Source organism: Branchiostoma lanceolatum, chromosome 3, assembly GCF_035083965.1.
Source record: "Branchiostoma lanceolatum isolate klBraLanc5 chromosome 3, klBraLanc5.hap2, whole genome shotgun sequence".
Lineage (NCBI taxonomy): Eukaryota > Metazoa > Chordata > Leptocardii > Amphioxiformes > Branchiostomatidae > Branchiostoma > Branchiostoma lanceolatum.
Genome location: NC_089724.1, coordinates 14,941,721 through 14,964,992, shown reverse-complemented (window position 1 = coordinate 14,964,992; position 23,272 = coordinate 14,941,721). Strand labels below are relative to the sequence as shown.

The window sequence follows — 23,272 nt, the reverse complement described above, 5'->3', positions numbered from 1 at the left end:
ATTAAGTCCAACGTACCGTTTCAGGTACGAAAAGATAGATGTACTATGTTATCACCTTTGAGCGGCCCAATGACCACATGTACATGGCGCTGACAGATATATGAGTTCCTGCATTTTTAACAAGCTTGTCCACCCACTAGCCTCCGGTCGATTCGCTATGCTCCCTAAATGTGATCAAACTTCGCGTACTGAGACTATAATGTGTCAGCCTCTGATTGAGAACTCCTGCTCAATGGATATGTCTTGAAGGCAACTGCAAGCCACGGTCATATACACGTAGACTGCTTAACCTATAATCAAAAATCAACCTTGACCTTTGTCGTACCAACACCTACCCACATACCAAATGTCGACGTAGTCCATCCAGAGGTTCTTGAGTTATGAGACTATAAAATCCGGAAACAGAAACACACAGACAAACACACACACACACAGACAGACACACACCGACACACCCAAAATTATATCCATTTTTCATGGAGATAATAAAAGAGCTGGAATAGGACGAGTAACACAGAGTATAGACGTAGAAGTGCTGTCACAAATATAAAAAGTTGGTGACCCCAAACTCTATATCAAAACTTAAGGAATTTGTCAATACTGTACCGTAACCATACCTAGCAGCCTAAACATGACAGGCGATGTAAATATCTCTCTCTTATAATTAAAAAAAATAGTTTATAGCATAGCTGCCAGAAAAAAAAAACTTTAAGATGTATCCCTACTGTAAGAATATGAATACAGCAGTAAACTTTATATTTTTCATACTTGTTTTTTCAACAATATTCAAAACGAGACTCGTTTTGTTCCTATATTGCAGCAACAGTAAGTTTTTGAACGACGCGAGAAGAGGTCGGTCCTGCACATGTCGTTCCAAGAGTATGTGGTAACGTTATATGTTTATGCCGTATAGTTTGCGCTGTTGCAAAATATGTCGTAAAGAAAAAATGGAATTGTGATGAGAAGGTTGTAGGAATCAACACCAAAAAACATATAAAGATCCGTGCCTATACTAGTGTTTCAACTCCCATGGCCTATAGAAACTGTGTAATTATAAGCCCCCCCCCCCCCCCCGCCATACTATCATTCGTGGTTATATTCTTTTTTAACCCTATAGTTTTTTTGCGAGGCTATGGTTGAAACTACCGTCCACAGGAATTACAATAACCTTTTCTGTCGCAAGGCAGACGAATATCGTACGACACATACTGACGACTGTCCCAAGAATAACCCCGATTCGCTGTTGCAAACTTATCGTAGGACAAATGTGACATGGCCATATATACGGCCTCATGATTACGCATATTTTGAAATAACACGTTCAATCACTGGACAACTATTATAATTAAGTTTCCTCTAATGCACATATACGACAGTCTATCTCAGTCACATTAGGTTTTTTATAGGATAATGACAAGAACTATAGCTATGTCCTATATCCTGGAAATTGGAATTGGTATTTGAGCAATGGTGTGGAATAGCATATTAGTCTTATAGGCCCCGAAAAACTGTTTAAACTTAATAGAAAGGATGTCGAGCCGGATTTGATCACCAGACATTACGTCGTTATGTGTGTTCCTGTTCCCTCTGCACTCTATGTCGCCCTTCGCCTTCGTGTGTAGGAGAAGGTCTCTAAAGGAAGCGTTATAAGAATGTTCTTCTGGGCACCGTGCCAGTTCAACAAGCCGGCCAGCCCAACGGGAGCCGTACACCGGGATTTAGAATAGGTCAGGAGAGCAAAATGCCCTAGTCGTGCCGGGGCTATGTCAGCTGTGCAAGGTATCCGTTTGCGGTCCGGGGCTATCAATCAATCAATCAATCAATGTATGAAATAAACATGTTAACTAGTGATTGGTTCTTTTACTAATTTGATTTTATCGCCGTTTTTTTCTAAGCCACTGGTACTGCTCAGACGGTGGAAAGGGATATAGTATCTTTTCAGAACACTAGGAGACCCTGAAAGCGATACCCTAGAATAGCATAGGGAGCCGGGCTCTGAGACTAATGAGACATGACACGGTGTTTGTTTTATCGCTGGGAGAAGGTATTGTCCTAGAACACGTGAAGCCCACGGCTACAGCATCTCAGGAATCAACCTGTTATGCATGATGCAGCTACCAGTGGGAAACCTACCTGGGGAGGGGGTTCCATTGAGAAACGTTCCTGCATTGCATACGTAATGACGAGTCAGTCAAAGTCAAGTCTGCGGTGGTGGTTGACATTGATAGTTGTACGCGTTCGGTGGGGAAAAGTTTTTCCATTTCCGCTGACGTGGCTCCGGACCCACCTGCGCATGTTCACGCCCGTATAAATGTCGGCTGCGCCCGCTAGAGCCGGCCACACCGCGGGGAGCACAGCGTGCACGTGCGAACGGTAACCCAAGCCGAGCCGCCTGCCCGCCTCCTCGCTACTTCTAATTCTGTCCCCCACCTCGCTAGCTTCTCTCTTGTACTCGAGGCCAGTCAATCACCACAGCCGTAGACTGGCGGGAGCGCGACCGTTTATTCCAGCTTAGAACACCCCCGTCATCACCGTATCATCGCAGCACGCGGTCAGTAGTCTACATCAAGGCAAAGGTTAATACAGCCGATTCAGCAACCATCTAGCAACAGCTGCACAGGAGAGAGACAAAAGCTGACCAACATATTTATATATAATGCAGTTTGTAAGCTGGATGTTAGTCGTGAGTCTGCTAGTATCGCGGGACGTCCGTGCCTACCTGGTGGACCGGGTCTCTCCAAGACTACCCCACCGTAGAACGGACCCGGAGATCAGTAAGTAACGTTGGTTACCTTCACCAAAAAACGTTATGGTATCGGGTGCATATGCGTGTGTGTGTGTGTCTGTCCGTGTACTAGTGTGTATGTGTACACTTTAACTCGAGAATGCATTGATAGATTATCTTAATATTTTCTATGCATATGTGGTACGACCGCACGTAGGTCTTGGTCATCGTGTGGCGTAAGAACATTAGGCTGTCAAACAATGGGACCCGGGTTCGATCCCGGGTTGCCCCAAGACATGTCTGGACATGCGCCCCGACGTTGTACCCTTGGGAAAGGTATTTCGCACAAATTTCCTCACTTCACTGAGGTAAAAATGAGTACCTAGCCTAGGTTAGGGACGTCCCTCAGATAGGACGTTAAATTTAGGTCCATACCCCACGCACGTTAAAGAACCCACCACACCTTTCGAAAAAGAGTAGGGGCATGCCCCGGTTTGCGATAGTTCAAACCTTACAGCCTGATTTGACCCGATACATGTCAGTAATTGCCGATTTCTCGGCAGATGGACATACGTGGTCAGGTAGGTAGAAGTCAGACCTCATGATTCTTTAGTGGTAAATAGCTCTTAGAAGGGAGAGTAAATTGTAAAGGCTAGGGACACCTAGTGTTAACTATGTGTAACGATGTGAGTTTTTGTTAGGTGTCTACAGATGGTTATTTGTGTAATTCTTACTACTGACGCACACGCCTGGATGTTTATGGTTAGTTCAAACATGAGTGTTAGAGCATTTTGTTTTGTTTGACAGTGTCCACTGAAGGGATTATGTGAGCTTCCCTCAAGAAAACAAATCTCTCGTTCAAGTCACAAGTCAATCTATACTCATGAGACGCTAACGATTTCCCATGTAATTCAAGTACTTAAAAAAAAAAGAAACTTAAGCACCTTACGACTTTTTAATACCGCCTCGCCCATGTAATATAGAGCATTAGGCACTGAAAACGCCGTCAGTGACATATGTAAAACAAGTGCAAAATTGTCAAGGATGCGAAAAGATAAGAGTGGCGAAGGGACGTCAAACAGAACAAATGCGTACAAGAGCGGCAAACTCGCGTGCAGGCACGGATGAGAGGTTGATCAACATATCTAAGTATCTTGCCAGAATCTCTTGAAAAGGCACGTTTACCTTTTTTTGCTTTCAGAAATCTGTATCTGTATTTTTATAGCCGGCATGAAATAAGAAGAAAAAATGAGAGTTGTAGTACTAACGTGGGTACAGTGCCGGTGGACTAATTTTCTGCCTATATATTGCTTCCTAAAGTGTCAAAAATTATAACTCCTCGGGACAAGGTCCTACCCTTAGGGGTTAGCTTGTCTTGTTACACATGCCCACAGGTCAACGCGTAACCCAGTATTCGTTCTGGAACCTGTCAAACGTCTTTAGGACTAATGTATCCAGATTGACTTTACTCTCATTTACCCTCCATGAGTCCGCAAGAACCGTCTCTTGTATCCAACCATAAACTATCGCCGTGAGCTTCGATGAATTCAGGAAAGTGCCGCTTTCAAATTCTTTGAAGAAAGGAAATGCCATTCCAATCGTTCGCCTGTAAACCATGTCTTGTTCTTCAAACACACACACAAGAAGGTATGATTTTAGTTCTCTCGGTCCGGTGACAATTTCGATGTTAGACTCCCCGCAGACTTCACCTCAGAAAGTCGCACGTGTTCTCACTTCCTTGGTCTATTCTTAGCATCTAATCCCTTAAAATCTATTTCGCACATGTCTAGGGCATGAACTTTCGCCACACGTGAAAAACAAGCAAAAAAAGACGGAGAAAAAGAAATACTCGCGTCGCAATGAAGGCCGTTCAAAAGCGCCCACACAAAAAATTATAGATTTTTGATGAAGACGACCTGGATAGTGCTGACTCGACTAGAGAGAGCCGTAATTCGGTACGGATGCAGTCGTAAATGAGATATCTACGATGTCGTAAAGGGTTCTGTCCCGGCATGCTGGCGACTGTAATAATGCGACTCAGGGCCTCGCAAAAACTCAGGACAGACGCCTGTGTCTCCTCGTCCCCTGGGGACTCGGTACACACAACCCTGGGACCAAGTCGCGTGCGTGGTGAAGCCGGGATCGACTTCCGGTGTTCTAGGTAGTCGGCTTGGGCAAATATTTGATATCTGTAGGCTTCGATTTGCTTGTTTTAATATTCATGACTCTCTTATGCGAACTAAGTGTGATACATTATCCGCCAAGGATCTGTGTCATGGCTAGATGCACTCTCTATATAAAGGAAAAAGCGCCTACTTCTTTGTGCCAGTGGTACTTGACCGCAAGTTAAAAACTCCTACCGATACCATAGACCTAGTCCGAGTGATGTCATTATGTCATCTGTTGGGCCGATTCGATGTTCTCACAATTAGATTTGTATCATCCAAAAACAGAGCTAAAAGAGGGAGCATACAGGATACTGTAGGAAACAGATAGATGATTGATCAGTAGCACGTATATGTATGTTCATTATTACGCACCTAAGACAAAAAAATGATGGTAATAATTAGATTATCCTGCCAGTCTCTTTAGGCGTGCAATTTGTAACATTTAGAATTAGTGAGCTCTTATTGGCATGTCCATCACGCTTTAGAACGGAGGGAATCAGCCGGGGAAAGCGCAGGTATCCTGTCATGGTCTGCGTCATGGTACCCCACATGACAAATGGAAATCGAACCGCTTGGTAGATGAGAAACTAAGACCGGCGCTCTCTCAGGTGGCGCCTACCGATATGGTAAGATAGTCTTGTGGTTAGTGTTGTTGACTCAGTATCTAAAGGTTCTGGGTTCGAATCCCTAGCAGGCCCCAACTGTTGTGCAGTTAGGAAAGGCACATTTACACCCTGACACGACTCAGATGAAAATGAGTACCTAGCTTCGGCTGGGGACGTTATCTCGGGTGGGATGTAAATCCATACGCCCGTGATTGGTTACATATGCAAGGAACATTCGAGAGTGCTCCGTTGGTCCCTTATTTTAGCAAAATCAAGGTGCTTGATCACGAAGTCTTTTTCAAGGTTGTAGCACATTTTGTTATGTAGCGGGTTTTTTTATTTACTTCAAATTCACCACAAAACAAGGTTCAAAGAGCCCATATGTTTTGGGTTACACGTTTACTGTAGTCTGTACTAGATTGTGGTGAAAGGTGTTTGTTCACCTTTGACATGAAAGGTTTAAGGTTGTACCCATCAGGGAAGCAATCACGAGGAGGCTTGTTCCATAAAGGTGTAGTTCTATGTAAGAAGCCTTTTAGCGTGGAACTTCCTCCTAATAAGTGGAGTATCGAAAAAGAAAGGGTGATTTGCTTCTATGGAAGCGGCAAAACGTGGCCTTGCAGAGAGAGTTCGAAATTGAGGCACAAGCGAGTGAAGGTCTGCCGCGGAAATTGCAATAGAGTAACGCCAGACTTGCTACATCAAGCATTTGAGAGAGGGGTTGCAACAAGGTGGCGAACATGTCACACAAGGGGAAGAAATGAAGGAAGGAACGAATGAATTAATCATTGTAAATCTCATAGCCTTTTAAGCCAGTAGGAAGAAAGAATCACTTATCATACGAATTTTCGACTGTCTTAAATATCGACCTTCATCCGGCCAACTTTTCATTAACGTGACCTCGGGATGCCCAGAAGTCGATGCCGCCCCCGTCCCTGTTCAGAGAGTTGGAGGGCTTTGATGTAAATGGCCTATCTTACACCCTTCACGAAGCTATCCTTTATAATCATCAAACTTGGCCAACATATAAGCCTGCAAGCTTTCAACCACCCTTGCACATTTATATTACTATTTTTGTTATTGGTTTTGCTTATTGTAGCTTTGCTATGTGCTAAGTAAATAGAAAAAAAAAAACGTTTATGTCCTTTACTTTAGGTCCGATCCAGCAGTGTCTACATTCGGAGGCGGAGGCAGAAAACGTGTGTGACGTGTTCCTGTGTCTGGAGCTGGACGACACCTGTCTGATCCAGGGCCTGTACGACCTCTGCTTGAACTTCTTCCGGAACACCAACAACTTCAGTGAATCGGTAAGGTACCGTTTTTTACGCAGGACAGAAACCGTTAGGCAACCGGAAACTTAAAAAAAAGCATAGGTCATTGAGATTAATGAAAAAATCGTCGTGAGGTCATTCCAAGACCTTGGAGATTACTGAAAGATCTTTAAAAGACTTTGAAGATCACGAGAAAGATCATTGGAAAGACAGTGAAAGATCATCGAGATCACCGTAAGGTCAATGAAAGGTTATTGTAAATCCCTGATCCCTCGTTGAAATACCGATAAGAGATTTCTGGACGCTCGACGGTTTTCCTTCTTTGACATGTAATTCCCGCTTAAGCAAACTGTAACAATCAGTAAAAAGATTTAACAATGGGTAAGTTGTTTTGTAGTTGATATTGGGATAACACAGTCAGTACAAAAAATGTTTCCTTTTATTCCAATCCGTCTTGGTATCAAAATATAATGGTATACAATACTATACATACTGTACTACGTAGCCCCTCAAAGACAGCCTATACCATCTTCATCAGCGAGAGATGTATACCTGGTATTGACCTCTACGACCTGCCTGCCCTATGATGATACCGCACAACAGGCCCAATCAATTACCTGTGTTCTCCTATCTGGGTCATGTGTAGTCGTGATGATCTATAAAATCATTAGTCTGTAAAAACACAAATGCAACAAGATTGTACACACTATGATCAAAGCCCTAGACGATGCAGCCTTTCACAAATTAATGGCCCGAAAAACGTACTCCATCAAATAATTGCATTACCTATGCTCTGTTCTATCTTACATGTACCTCCAACAATGCTCGGAACATAACAGTATTGACGGATAATGGCACACGTGAGACATGTTTTACGTGATTGAATTTGACTTGAAGTGCCAAATGATTTTACTCTGTTTACATTTGTCTTGAGGGAGGCGTTGGACATATTAAAATCTGCTTGACTCACACTGACGGAACAAAACATCGTAAAACATGATTTAAACGACCTCGACTTGTAATACTGGAAAATTATTTCAACTGTGGACATTAGATCAGAAGCTTTAGACGTAGGTCTTTCTACTTGTTACCATCTATGTCAGCATGAACGTTGCACGTCAAATACACAACAACACACAAAAAGACATAAGCTCTGCTGCACTACCAGGGAAAGCCACCAGAGGGCCTATAATGTCATCATATATTTGATAGATCAAAATATTTCATAACAATCCGTCCATAGCTTCTTAAATCGCGATGTTCAACAAAAAACAAAACACCATCGGGCCATTACAAACGGTATCAAAAACATAACCTTCTAGGCAAAGGTAGTTACCATTCATGAGCGACACCCAAATACTATGATTGATCCGAGTAAAAGGCGACTAGAGGCGTGGGTGGCTCACGGATGGAAAATCACCCTTAAGGGAATTAGATACGCCTTTTTGTCACCAGATGGATTGAGCACATCAGACATGCATCAAGTAGCCCCTGTTGCTATGGGATTTCCGCTCACATTCGATCAAGACAGGATATAAAGGTGCAAGGTACGGCCTTCGGTCAGTGTTCAGCGCGGTTTGAACTGTCAATAGTTTGCCGTGCTACAACGTTGACAATCTACTATAGTAATTGCAACAAAATTCGAACGTACTTCATTTTAATGAATTTCACACAATTATCAGGATTGTCGTTGTCTTCGATGATTCAAAATATCTTTAAATTGCCTTTTAATTCACGCGCCTACTGCAATAGGAAAAGGTCACTGACTTCCTTAAGAATCAAACGCAAGACATCTGCGTCTGTTACGACGGATCGTATTTTGTCTCAGACGATTCTGGCCAACGTTGACTTTTCCAAGGTGATAAACAGTGCCAGATGCCAGGGAAGTGCCACGATTGTCACCTACTAATTATAGCTTAGCCTTTCTGCTACTTATTGGACCACAGAGCTTGCTTTGCCACCTTCGACAAGAAGGTTGTAACTATAGCGGGTGTTTCTGACTTCGTGGTTTTGGTTGTGGTCCAATTTAGTATAACTCAAAAAGCAACGAATGGATTGTCATGATATTTGGTATGTGAAATGATTTCTGTGCGCACTACTTTGGCGAACTGTCAGTTAGGCGCCTACCATATGAAACAGCTGCATTCGATTCTCAATCTTGTAATGATATAAGAGTTAATGGAAGATGGAATAGCTTTGATGTATATTTAGACGCGTTAAAACGGCTTTGGCGCAATGCGGTCTTGGTAGGATACATTTTAAACAAGTATTCGCATCCGTGAATATTTAGAGTTTCTTGTATGTGTTGGTTCATTGTAGTTCATCAATTATGCCAAAAGAGGTTTTGGTCAGCATTACATGTATCCATCGATCACTTCCTGTCATACCAAGGTGGACGTGACTATGGATAAAAACACATATAACTGCGCAAACACAAATAGACTGATAAAAAAGGATTTACCTCCCTGTGAATTAGAAGCCTCCTATCTATCTACCGGTGCAATGGCCTAGTGGGGAGAGTGTTCGCCTTGCATGCGGTAGGTCGTGAGTTCGAACCCCGGCCGGGTCATACCAAAGACTAAAAAAATGGTACATACTGCTTTCTCTGCTTAGCACTCAGCATTTGGGAAAGGGTATGGAAGTTAAACACACTTCACTACCAGTGGACTAGCCCCCTGCTGTAGTGACTTGCACAAAAGTTGTGTGGCCCAGGGCTACAGAAATGGAGATGGGCGCCGCCTTATGCACCTTCGGTGCGGGGAATACTTTATCTATCTACCATTGACCCGATGAACTAGAAAGTCTGTCATTTCTGGTTAAAGACTAGTTCTACCACCTCTGTCACTCCCGCAGGACTGAATTTTGCAGTGACACCATCTTTCCACTCACTTCCTGTTACTCCGCTGCATTCACAAAACTACGGACACACACCACCACAAACATCCAGACACAATGAACACAAATCTAAAACCTCTGACCACGTCATTGCAAGAAATATAATCATTAAGCACGCCAAAAAGCAGACGCAAAGGTTGCCTTTCTTTTTCATTGAAGTACACTTTACGAATGCTTTACGAATGGAGGCAATGAGAAGAGAGAAATGGGGTTAAGTGAGAAATGGTGCCAACGACCTACCAAAAAAAACGTAGCTGCTGCGATAACTTTGCCAATATCAACACAATCGTACGTCTGCCAACGTGGATATTATCAAGGGAACGCACATCTAAGGTCGTTGTTCTAGATAAAGTTCATCAGTACAGAGTTAAATGTATCTTACTTTCACGTGTAGTGAATTAAAGAAAGAGGTTTCCACGTTAATTGGAGTTATCATCATCATCGTCATTTATATTACTGATATTTCTTGTGATGTGCTTCTTTGCTAAAGAAAGAGGTTTACACATTTGGAGACACATTTCTTCCACTGGTGCCGTCACCATAATTTTGAAAAGAAAAATAGTTTAAATGTGACCATGGCGTCTTGCCGTAGCAGAAAAGGGGGAGTCGATGGAGCTCAGACGTAACATCTTCATCAGCCAATCCAAACACGTGATAAGCTTATTTGCCAAATGACCTTTATCAGCCAATCCGAACACATGATACATTTTTTTTCTTTGCCGAATGTCATTTCCAAGCCATTGCAAACACAAACACGCGATACATTTTTTTAATCAAATGACCTTTATCGGCCAATCAAAACACGAAATACATTCGGGGGGAATAACCTTTATCAGCCAATCCAAACACGTGATAGATTTTTTGTTTGCCAAATGACCTTTCTCGAGATTTTACATCTAAGCCAGCTCTGGCAGATGATTAAAGTTTGAGCAAATTGAAGGTTAAAGACGACCCGGTTAGAGGTATAGAGAGGGGGTGGGGCACGTGAAAGAACGGGTCACAGAGGCCATATACGCTTGGTTTGAAATCGTAAGTGCCTGCAGACGGCAGGAGATTTGTGTGGTCTGTGGGAGTTGCGCGGAGTGAGCTTTACGGTCATGAACAGCCTTGACTTTGCTTTGTGCTGAATGTGACACAGAAGTGACGTTTGACCTATCAAAACGTATGAATAAAAGCTTGTATTTTTTAGTGACACGCTCGAAAAGCAGTCATGCAATCATCATTGCTGCCTGCATAATACATACCACAGATGTTCCAGTTATGAATTGAATATCTGCCTTATATTTTCTTTCTTCTTTTGAAAGGTAGACGATTGATGTTTTTATACATACCAGGATGTACTGCTGCAATGCACGTCTCATTAATCTTGAGAGAGCACATTTCTGTTTAATACTAGCTAAGAAATAACCGATTAGAGTTCTAAAGGACGTTCCAATGTCATTCCCCTTCAGGCCTCATCGCAAGATTTCCCCATACTTTCCTTGTGTAGTTAAACATGTACAGTTGCCACGAACAGTTAAAAAACTCCCTGTCCTGTAGAAAATGTGTCTGATACCCAAGTGAGTTGCATTGAATTCTCTGTTGATCTGGCCGGAAAGAAACAGACCTAGAGAGACGACATCCAACTCACACCTTACATAATCGATCTGTGCCCGTTTGATTGTAGTGCTTGTTTCTCGCAATCTTGGAATAACTGACCGAATCACGGTACATTTAAATAGTACAAAGGCACAGTGACATGTGCCTGTAAAAACCACCCAGAGCTAAATGTTAGCATAAATTCTATTTCTTATGTTATCAAGAAGGTTCATCTGTTTTGGTATGTAACATTGTTGAAAGAAAAAGTTTAATTATTTTCCAACACAAGGATTGGACTCACCTAATGTTTTACCAGGTCCTCTGGTCGTCTTCTTGATAACTGACCACACGATTGGTCAGAACACAAGACGTTTCGGACGTGAGACGTGAGCAAGGGGTCAAAGTTGGTTAAAAGTTGGTATCGGCCCCGTCCCGGTTCAATAAAGGTCGATGGGTCCTGATGTGGATAGTTTCCTTCACTCTCCTCACGAAATAATCTATTTCTCATAGTTGTTGATATGAAATAGGGTGACTCAAGTTCGTATTCTATTCAATATCTAAGACATTTCAAAGCTGAAAATAGAATACAGAATACATGGCTGTCGTACAAGTTGGCCAGAATTTCAATTAAAGTTAGGATTAAAAAAAGTTAGAAGCATAATTTTCTGCGAGTATGCTTGAGGACACATACATACACGGTTTTTGAGTGATGATCAAACAGCTCAGTCATATCATTATGGGTAATGGTTCCTGTCGCTTAATGCCATCTATCGGTGCGTGAAGTGTCCATTAGGCATTAGCGAAGTTTCCAGATACGATGCTTGACGCCAGAGAACCCGACAGGCGAGTGCATAGAACCATTCGACTCGTGCCATTTCCTCTCATTATAGACATTTTAAGCCCGTTCCTATAAATCTAATTGTCGGAAAATACATTTAACGACTGTCATGTGTAGTCATACAAGAGGAGAGTGACTTTGTATTGACCTTGTACGCATATCTACCGACCTTCTGTCTTTTACACCAGTTATATTACAGCGGTGCTGTCATCGCACAATGTCTTTACAACTGCTCGAAAATGAAGTATATTCTAGCAGTGTCGCCTTCGTGTGGCTATTACGACTACTCTCCAAGCCGAGGTTGATACCTTCCAACGATCTAACAATTAATCAGGACAAATTAACGATCTATCCCACTTCCTTCTCTTCTTTGAGAGTAATTACAGCAGTGACCAGACTGATGCCGTGAAAAAAAGGATCCATCCATCCATGTTTCTGGTAACTGCACTGATGAAATCTGAAGTGGATGATATACAATCCAATGGGATCAAATGTTTTTTCACGTCTCAATTATCTACTCTTTCTATCACATTCATAGGGCCAAGAGTGGATCGAGGGGTCCTTCAGCTGCATTGCGGCGACGCTCCAACAGATCGTGGGGCCGGACCTGGAGGACTGTGACCGCCTGGGCAGCCTGGTGCTGACGATAGAGGAGGAGTGCTTCTCCAACTATGGCATCTGTAAGATGGTGCGGTACAACGCTGGTCCGCTAGAGGCAACGCTGGCATCTGCTGACCTAACTCAAAAGTATGTTATCTACAACAATGTTATAGTTGCTTTATTTTGTTCTGCTACGTTATGTTTTACTGTCCAAACACTAACAAATCTCCGTCGTATGAACCGCATTCTTCAGTATGACAAGCCCAGTACCCATGGACACGTGACCCTCAAGACACGCGACTCCGATGGTAGAGCAAAAGTCGGTAGAAAGGCACGACCAAAAATTCGACAAACTTTATAGTAATGACTTTATCCACAGGAGTGTTGACGGACTCATTGGCATTCGTCGTCTTTCTTTTTTTCTTTCTGTGTTTTATGATCCGAAAAGGATATTAGATTCTTACCTTCATGCATATCTGTGTCACTGTTCATATGCGAGTTACTTTGACTAATGAGTGGATTGTACGTTTTTAGGACCGGAGAGCAGCTTGTGCAGACAGCCATGCAGTGCGGCCGCACGGTGCGCTTCATCGTGCACCGGATCCTGAGAGACATCCTGGGCGGGAACCCCGCCCTCTTCTCCTCCCACGACTTACGGTTACTCAGCCTGATGAGGGGACTCGGAAAGTGATCCTCATCGTCCCCTTAAAGACAAACAAAATGGAAATATATTGATAAATTTACACTCTATTTCCGTACGTAAAGTTAAGCGCTTTGATACCAATATGTTTTGGACCTGTGCTCTGGTCCTTCTTAAGTTGGTTTGACCCAAAGCCTACGTCATGATCAGGCACTTGACCTGAGCGTAAGTGTGACGTAATCAACGGGTCAATGGTGCCCGGCAGTCGTTATCGGCTCCCGTCTCTGTTGAAGGTCTGCTCGAAAGCTTTTTGGTAAGCGCTAGCGCTTTAGTTTGTGTGCGGAAATAAAGTGTAAGCTTATTGATATGATGATAAACGTCATACAAAATGGCAGTATGTGCGCCATACTGATACCAGTACTAGGAACAAATATATGAAAAATTGCGAGCTCTGATATGAAAGACGTAGTTACAGACCTAACGTTTGAGTTATATTCTTTTACAACTACAATTGTACTATCATTCTTATTATTGGAGAGAAGGTAACTTGAATGAATAGGTATGCTTGATAAGAGACTTTTGAGGTTGTATGAAAACTACAATTAATGAGCGTTGATCAATTATTTATACAGATGAAATATACGGAATATTGAACTTATGATGTTTGTTTCTGAATATATTTATTGATGAAGTGTTGGTAAAGAGTGGTGACTGCAGTACTGTGCTGTTTAGAATCAATGATGCGAAAACGCCACATCGTGTTGTTCTCTTGAAAATGTATCAATGCAAGGCAACGAATGCACCGATGGTGATGCAAAACAAGTTTCCTAATGCTTAGCTAGCTACGTTCTCTCGCTTAGGAACTACTTCAACCATACGTATTTCAGTAGAAACCTTCCCTGTGCTTCGGAACATACTGAAATGGGCACTTTAAAGCAACAACATGTAAACGTTGTATAATACGCAGGCCACAGTTTTTCCTGGCTACAGAACTGATCATTTTAAGAACTAATTGTGCCTGAGCCATGGTGAGTACATGGACTACCCATACAAAGAGAAAAATTACTTGCCGGCTGGAATGGGTGTATGTGGTGAGTCTATCTAAGGAACATAACGTCAATGTTATGTAAGAAATGTCACTGATTCTAACGCCATTGAATCTGGAAATGAACGTTTGCTGTTACTAAACAATGTACGCATCGTAGCTTATAAAGAGAGAGCTAATATAATGTGTAAGTAAAGTTAAGGGCGTATATTGGAGCATATCATACAGTATAGTTCTTGGCTACAGCCAGAGTAAGTGCAAACCTTGATGGTTCAGTAATCAGTTTGGGGCCAGACATAGTCGTGAGGTCTCCTTAACAACCACGATTGTAAACAGCTACAGAAGAAACGAATTCGACACAGGAAATGAGCTATGTCTCAGGATGGCTGGACTAATGTACCAAAGGGATTTACTATCGCGCAAATAAAGGAGATACTCGTATTGGATTTCTGTGGGTACTTTTATTGTTTTGCAGCGTGTTCTTGGAAACAGAGAGGCACTTGTGGTGCCAGAGATACTTAAAACCCTCGCGATCGAGGATTAGGAAATAAGCTACGCCTCTCCCTGGTTGAACGAATGTACTGAAGAGCTCCGCTGGACAGTAAATTTCTGTGGGTACTTTTGTAACGTGTTCTTGGAAGCAGTTGGAGTATTGTGGTGCATAGATACCATCGAGGATCAGTTTTTGTTGTAATGCTAGTATTATTACGTTCCCTAAGCTCTTTCTATAACTTACTTCTTTTTTTTCCATTTCCAACTCTTCTCTGATCCTTAACGAATTTGTCGAATCGTGAACGCGTTGCAGTAGAACAGAATTCCGTATGTTGTCACAATTCGATTGGTAAAAACATTGAATACCTATTCTCATTATTATTACAAATTATACAAAACCTTGTGGCAATTTTGAATATGAAATAAAGTTGATCCATACTTTACATGAAATCATGATAGAGTATGACGTACTCAACGGACTTACCGTACGTAAACTAAAGAGCAATGAGACACAATAAGTCTTCAGCTGTTTCATAATGTTTTACGAAGAATCACGGCAGAAATTAGCTATCCCGAAACATCACAAAATCCCCTTTGCTATCCCTCTCACACTTCCATACAAACAATGCAGACAAACACCTACTAGCATACATGGAAGCTAGGAGACCTTGTACGGGGCGAGAAAGTGTGGACGATGTTATTCGGTGGCTTTTTAGCGTCACCTAGCGGTTTGTATATGTACTGCAGAACTTTAAACACCTCGAAGTATATCACCCCGACTACTCACTCAGGCTATGTAATGCAGACAGGGAGAAAAATGGTACACCAGCTCATCAGTGCATTGTTTACAAAGGAAATACTAATAGTGACCAATCAGCATGAAGAATACAGCCAGTGGAGGGGATAGCACTGGGACAGCCAATCAACACCATTCACAGGATAGCCAATCAGCACCAAGGACAGGACAAAATGAGAATTTTACCCTCGATTTACCTTTTTTGAAAACTCTAATGCCACAGATTAGTACTTAGCAGTTATTTCAATTTTATACATTCAGCATATTGCAAAACACCTCACACATATTAACTGTATTCTTTACTTTATTTTAAAAACAGAAGCATTGCACCTATGGCTATACATCATTCTATATGGCATAATCAATAGCATAGAAAAATGCTGTGGGCACTGGAAACACTTTGTCAGGATGCAGAGAATGGCAGTGATCATTAAAAAAAGTTATAGCAATGACAAAACCTGTATTTTCTACCAAAGGTCATAGAGCTACTTGCAACATCATAGACTATATACAATCTTACGCCCTTACAAGTATGAATATATTTCACTTTACCAGCATCAAAACAACTTTGTACAGGTATCATATATCCCAACCTTTCGTTTCCTTCTTTGCAAAAACCTTATGAAACTTTTGAACAGAAAAACTTAGTCCATACTTCTGTACATTACATGATCTTTCACATCACCTATGCAGGGCATCAATGCTCTAAAGCAATTCTTTGTGTACCCGGATACACATACCTATATGATACTGTATATCCATATAGTAAATTCCACAGTCAGTGATTTAGGTTTGCGTTTACCACTTTTCAAACAATGCTATCTGCACAAGCCCAATCAAATCTTAGGCAATACTAACTTATCCTTCACCTAGTACACACACTTCGATGTCATTCTCTACCACATGTTTTAGTGGACACAATAACAAAGGAAAATCCAGCAAAAAAAACACTTTGAGATTTGAGTACAATTGGCGATTCTACCAGTAGAGATACTGATAACTTTTCTGTACATGTGGATATTCGCTTAAACTGTAGTTTTCAACTTTGATTCATGTCAGTTTAGATCACTGGATTGACTAAAAACTCAGCATCTATAAATGGGAGACCAGCGGTACCCTAACACATTCCTAGCATCTTCTCATGTCCTTTCGACAGAGACTCCAATCGCGATCTCTAGCGGTAAAATCATTGATTCTTCCAGATTGCAATCTCTACTGACATACACTTACCATTTAGAATGGTATGGTTACAATGTAGAGCCGCTTACTGGTACAGGGTACGATACCAACAAAATCTTTTGGTACAGGTCTAAGATACCGGAACGCTGATGTACCAGTATTGTACCTGGAAAAAAACCTTACACTTGAGCATATACTTATTAATTGTACATGTACTTTGTGACTAAAAACGCATGGTTTCTACAACAAAGATGAAAATCTAGCACTGCAAAGAGACAAAAACATTGTATAGGAGTTGAAATCAGCGCCATCTTTGATATACGATCAAGTGAGCATAGGTTTGCTGCTTGAGAAACCTATTAAAAGTCTGAATATCAAACACTCAGTGTTAAGTGTTCATTTGCATTTCTGTCATCATTGAAGACCACAAGTAACTTTGTTGAATTGTTCAGATACAGGTCTGTGCCTTATATTATGTTTAGCTACATGGCCTTGTCACATTGCATTTCTCTCAAATCTAGCAATGCAAGCAAAACTCAACTCAACACAACTTCTCAACTATCGAAGTGTGGTTTAGAAAAAAAAAATCATTTGTTTGGAGACTTTGTTGTGTGTTCCACATCCTCTAGAACCGTGCGAAACTTGAGACACATGACTTCTTGTGTCTTGTAGCTTCTTCAGTCTTAGAATGTCTTTGCTCGAGTTGGGAGGACAGAGTCTTTGGCATACTCAAATAGGGACAAGAGGCCAGACCTCTTGCTTCTTCTACCTTTGGTGAAGTAGCTGGTGACAACATCATCTGTAATGATACAAAAGAAAAGAAAAAAGTAAAGAAAAAAATTGTCATCATAACATCGTATAAAAGGTAAAGGTAATCCCAAAGCCTTTAGGGGCAGTGAGTTGTTAATCCACCCTTGTCTAAGGCACGGTATTGGAAAGCGGAGTCCATCCCTCTCCTTCCATCACCTTTTATCTCCCCAACCAAAGTCAGGTACCCATTTTTACACATGGGTGGATTGAAAAAAGTCGTGTTAAGTGCCTTTCCCATGGGCTCATAGCCTCAACATCGGTGGCATATCAGGGGATCTGATGTTTGGGGTTTTGGACCAAACACCCTAAATGTTATGCCAACACAAGGCCACTGTATGTACTTATATAGAAACTTAACTGCACAAAGTCTATAGGCTGACCTTTATTGTCGAAAGTTTGATACTGGTTCTGTTGTCCCTGTTGTTGTTGGTTGACGGTGGGGAGGGTGAGCTCAGACGCTGACAGGGACACGAAGAAGGCGAAGGGAACCAGCCACAAACACACTGTGAAATAGCCCAGGACCTAGCAAAAGCATGGGAAAATATGTAAAGGTATAAATGTTTCCTAAAAACACAGTGAAATAGCCTACTACTAGTACTAGTAAGATATCTCATAGCATTGGAAAATATGTAAAGAAATATGTTTAGGAACGTCATGGCATTGGAAGATACATCCATAAAGGTGACCATATTCATATATACTGTGAAATAGCCCATGACTTACGTGTGTACACTGTAACATTGAAAGACAAACAGAGATGTAAATTGACTGAAATGGCAGTCTAACTTGATTTGAAAACAAATCCTGACACCCTGATTTTCTTAATTCCTATATTTTAGTGCTCTTCATTCATTTCAATATATATATCATGTAGCATCAAAAGGAAAGATATCTTTCAAAACCACCTTCTGGTATTGACAGATTTCTTGCAGATATATATTGATACACTGTATTAAGATAAAGAAAAGTGAACATTGGTACTTACTTCTGAAAATGGGTGCCACTCTGTAGCAAAGAAGTTGAAGGCCAAGTAGTGATTCACCACCACCAGAACTAGTGCAACAGAAAAAGATTGACATGTCAAATTTTAATCAAGATTATCTAAGCATCTATCTGTATTATATCAAGAGGATTTTATATTTAATCAGACTGTATACATATCTAATCATTGATTTTTGTCATTATCATATATTGTATCATTTTTTTCAATACATAAGTTATTCTGGCAAGTACAAAATATCAATTACTCTTATGATTTTACTAAAAGCCTGTATGGCTCTGGCGATACCTCTTTCCAAGTTACAGCATAGTATCAGGTGCTAGTACCATGCAGTTTTCTGTTTATCCCACAGGGGGTGTTGCTGCAGCATGTACAATTTTGTGTGACCATACATGACAATCACCAGCGAGTCTGACCAGCTTTTGTTCAAATCAGCGACAATCTAACATTGCCACAATTCTTAAGGTTTTCAGTCTTTACAAAATGTGACAAAGTGACAAATGAGACTGCTTAAGAAGGCATGTAAATGATACTTTAGAACCAAATAAATATCAAATGCTGAAAAGAGTTCAGGTTAAAACTGTTCTAAACAGCATCCTTAAGTCAAGACAAAATGAAGTTCTCATTCTTACCAACTCCTAGGATAAAACTTGGTGAAGAGAAACTGAAGAAGGGGAAGGTTCCCAGCAGCATGACGAAGACAGCGTTGGTTAAAAGTCCGCAGCCAATCATCATGAAGGGCATGCCTTCAAACAGCCACAGCCCAATAAACACAACAGTTGTGCCCTAGGGAACAAAGAAAAACAAAGGTGGTAATAAAAAATATCACCATGGTAATGACTATCAAGAAATGGCTGTAACAAAAAAAATTGACATTATGGATTTTGAAACTTATTTGGGGTAAGATAGGTTTGCACAAGTGATGTGTCACACTGCTTACTAAATTACTAAATACTATGATCTAGCCATTTATTAGATAATTACTATGGGCTAGCCATTTATTAAATAATTACATATAATGTTGCCCATAGTTACTATCTGTATTCTACTGCATTTCAGTATACATGTACCAACTTTATGTCTTTATGTCATGGTGGTCAAAACTGTCAAATGAAGATCAAGCCTCACAGACTGAAAGTTTATCATAACATGGCTTGAGATTTCTTTTCAAGTTCAACAATGATTCAAATATCATGGCAGGCTTTTACTATTGACCTTTCACCTGCTGAACTAGCTAGGATACAAGCATCAAGTTTATTGTATTGGTGGCAAGGAAAAAAACTTACTAATAATTAGAAGTTAACTTACACAAAAGCATATTGCATAAAAGACAGATACCACATAAGTGTCATACTGACATTTACCCCTACACTGGATTATGAGTTCAAGTTCTGTAATCAATAGTACATTTCATGTGGAGACTCACAATGATCATGAGTTTGATGACCTTTGCCGTCAGCACCGTGTACTCCTCCACCAGCTCAGCAAGGTAGTACAGACCAGCAGCTGCAAGGTAATTGTACAATTCACATGAAAATACAATGAATTAACACCAAGTTAAGTTTTCTACGTGATGATTAAATATCTAAAGGAACATGTTACAGCAATAATGCTGCTGATAGTTCACATACTGTATGTGACAGTCTATACATTTTAAACATACATGTACTACATGATTATTATTCTAAAGTAACTAAGAAATTTTCAGAATGATACAAGTACAAATCTACAATAGATGGAAAATGTATCTTTCTATGGGGGGGGGGCAAAAGGTCTAAAACTGGTTTTAATTTGAAATTCCCAGTCCTTATTTTCAGTCAATAAATTGCAGATTTATGTCAATTTGTGGTGGCAATAAATTCCATAGAGCTCAACAATCCTTCTCTTTGCCATGTGGGCACTTCTGCCTTTTAAAAATTGGTTTTATCGAATTCCAGATTACCCCAGGGACCTGAGCCAATTTAGTTAATACTAGGCTGAGAACTGTAAGTGGATTGCTATACAGTGGACCTTCTTCTTCAGTGAAGGAAGTCAATATTACACTTGGCCCTGCTGTCTCCATACACTTGGCTCTTCTGCAGTATACAGAAAAAAATGACATTCTACACAATAGCTTCTTGAATTCGAAGAGACCAATGATTCTCAGTGAGTATGAATAATCAGATATCCCTTACAATAAAAAATATTCAAAGCTCACATACCTCTGTGAAATATTTAGACTAAATTTGAGATTGTCATAGTCATACATATGTCTTGTTCAATTGTAGGTCATCAATTGTGCAAAGATTTTTATTAACATTACATGTGTCCATTGATCACTTCCTGTCACTTTATGGACTATGTGACCAGCACTGAATGGAAAATATATGACTGCAGAAGTCAAGTCAACCCAGGCCTTTATTTTACTTCGAAATAGAGAGTAATAAAAAACAACACCCCCGTGAATTAGCCTCTTCCATTGACTCAATGACCTGGAATGAATAATTCTACTAACTTACTTTGAACTCTACTTTGGAATTTTCTGTCACTCCCCACAACTCTGACCTCTCGCCCTTCACTTTCTATCACTCTGTGGTGACACATGTCTATTACTACTACTACTACTAGTAATAAATGTAGCGTTTGCAAATAACTGCAAAAACACAAACAGACACAGCGACAACAATACTTCTGTACTGAGGTGATATACTTTAAATGCAGAAATTTTCGCGGTGGTTTTATGTTCGCGGTTTTCGCGGAGACCGTTTCACCGCGAACTTAAAACCACCGCAACAATTTTTGTCCGATACTGTAGCAGTATGTAACTATAGGGCTGCCGCAAACATAAATCCACCGCAAACTACATTTCCCCCGAAATAAAAACCATGCGAGCTTAAATGCATTTACAGTACTGGAGGTGTTATACTGCTGAAGGTGATCATGATATATTGGAGGTGATGTACTGGACAAGCATATAAACAGAGCACTAGTCATAGATATTACATTGAATCTTTTTATCTTAGTCTGTCATTATTCTTTATAACTATCATACTAGTAAATTAACATGTATAACCTACATTGAATAAAGGGATCGGTGATGGTGAAAATAATTATACTAGTAGTTATTTCACTACAACAAACCACAGTAATCTCATCAGTATGATTGTTCCAAAATACACCACCTCAGTTCAAGCAAGGTTTAATAGGAATGGTTGAAGCTAGCTTAACTTGCATCGCATGCTCATACGGTACAGATGTTTTTGTTACAAATACAAGTACAGTACAAAGAAACTGAAACACCAAGGAGGTCCTTGGAAACAGCGAATCCTAGTCAACTCGCCCCAAGTCCAACTCGCCCCAACTATTTACTACCAACTCGCCCCAAATTAGTGCTTATCAAACTTGGTTTTATACTGGTTTTATGTGCATGACTCGTACTTCTAAATATTACTTTACATGTCAACAAACCTCGTGACTCTTATTCAACATATTTTTGTTGTTGCTGGGCACGTATTTTATAGCAACGAACTCGGGATTCGCTGGCGGACCCGGTCGGCATGTTGGCCCGCCATGTCACCGTGCACGGCCGCTAGTTATAGTCTCAAGCATGGCGATCCGAAATACTGTTGGCTTACTTTATGTGCTAGGAAACTAGGCGTACAGTGGAGCATGTACTTGAATAATAATTTGAGTCAGCAGTGAGCCATGCTTGAGATTACAGCGAGCGGGCACAGGTACCGGTGAACCCGGCGGGCCGCTCGCTACTTTAGCCCGCCGACGCCCCCGGCATTCATTGGCGTTAAATGCCGAACAGAGAAGAGAATGTTAGGATTAGAGTCACGAAGCTTTGTTAGCATGTTAAGTCATATTTAGTAGTAGGATATATGCATATAAAACCAAGTTTGATAAGCCCTGATTAATATACAAAATTGGGGCGAGTTGGTCGTAAATAGTTGGGGCGAGTTGGACTTGGGGCGAGTTGACCTGTTACCCTTGGAAACACTTTTCTTGTTCACCTTCGTCCTAATCTAATTCCTCTTATTCTTAACCTACTTCTAAATGCAAAAATAGGGAGTTTATCATACCAGCCCAGGGATAAACAAACTTAACTATCGTACTGTATAGTTAGCAAAATAAAATTGTAGGTCAAACCATGACTGTAGACGTTTTCGCTTTAATTTCTTGTCGCCCCCCTCCCACCACGTCACCAAAACAATTTCAGCCATCCTGGCGACATTAGCGACACTACAGACCAAAATAATCGCACTCACCGATAGCCAGGGTTACGAAGATCATCTGGATGGCCATGGACGCGAAGGACAGGAGCCAGAGGAACCACATTTTGATGCCGACGTTGTCACAAAACCGACCGACGAACGGATGAAAACGAACTCCCCTGTGTAACACGTCTTTTGGGCTATACCACTTTATAACGAAGGGTTGTTTTAAAAATATCTGAATAAACTGCAGATCCGAAGTAAACCTTTCATCTATATCGTATTAATCTCTCCTGATACACTAAATCTATCAAAATTGTTAAAAGATAGTTTTCTTCTGAACATAAAAATTAAGAGGAAATTTGTTACCTTGTAAAGTAAATGGCGTATTCCATTCATCCCGTCATGCAGTTGTGCGGTGGAGTGGCCTGTGT

General features: G+C 40.9%; 2 protein-coding genes across 2 annotated transcripts; one reads left to right on the top strand and one right to left on the bottom strand.

Moving 5' to 3' along the window:
• Nucleotides 1-2,322: 2,322 nt before the first annotated feature.
• On the top strand, nucleotides 2,323-14,811 carry LOC136430512 (stanniocalcin-like). The gene is made up of 4 exons (XM_066421193.1): nucleotides 2,323-2,774; nucleotides 6,654-6,805; nucleotides 12,619-12,827; nucleotides 13,215-14,811. Exons 1-4 carry the CDS (start codon nucleotides 2,657-2,659, stop codon nucleotides 13,369-13,371), a joined length of 636 nt encoding a protein of 211 aa, XP_066277290.1. The 5' UTR covers nucleotides 2,323-2,656; the 3' UTR covers nucleotides 13,372-14,811.
• A 565-nt stretch (nucleotides 14,812-15,376) lies between these two features.
• On the bottom strand, nucleotides 15,377-23,040 carry LOC136430513 (protein TEX261-like). Its single transcript, XM_066421194.1, has 6 exons — nucleotides 22,893-23,040; nucleotides 20,069-20,148; nucleotides 19,275-19,428; nucleotides 18,628-18,695; nucleotides 18,023-18,164; nucleotides 15,377-17,631 (listed from the first exon to the last, which is right to left on the bottom strand). Exons 1-6 carry the CDS (start codon nucleotides 22,960-22,962, stop codon nucleotides 17,516-17,518), a joined length of 630 nt encoding a protein of 209 aa, XP_066277291.1. The 5' UTR covers nucleotides 22,963-23,040; the 3' UTR covers nucleotides 15,377-17,515.
• Between the last annotated feature and the right edge of the window lie 232 nt (nucleotides 23,041-23,272).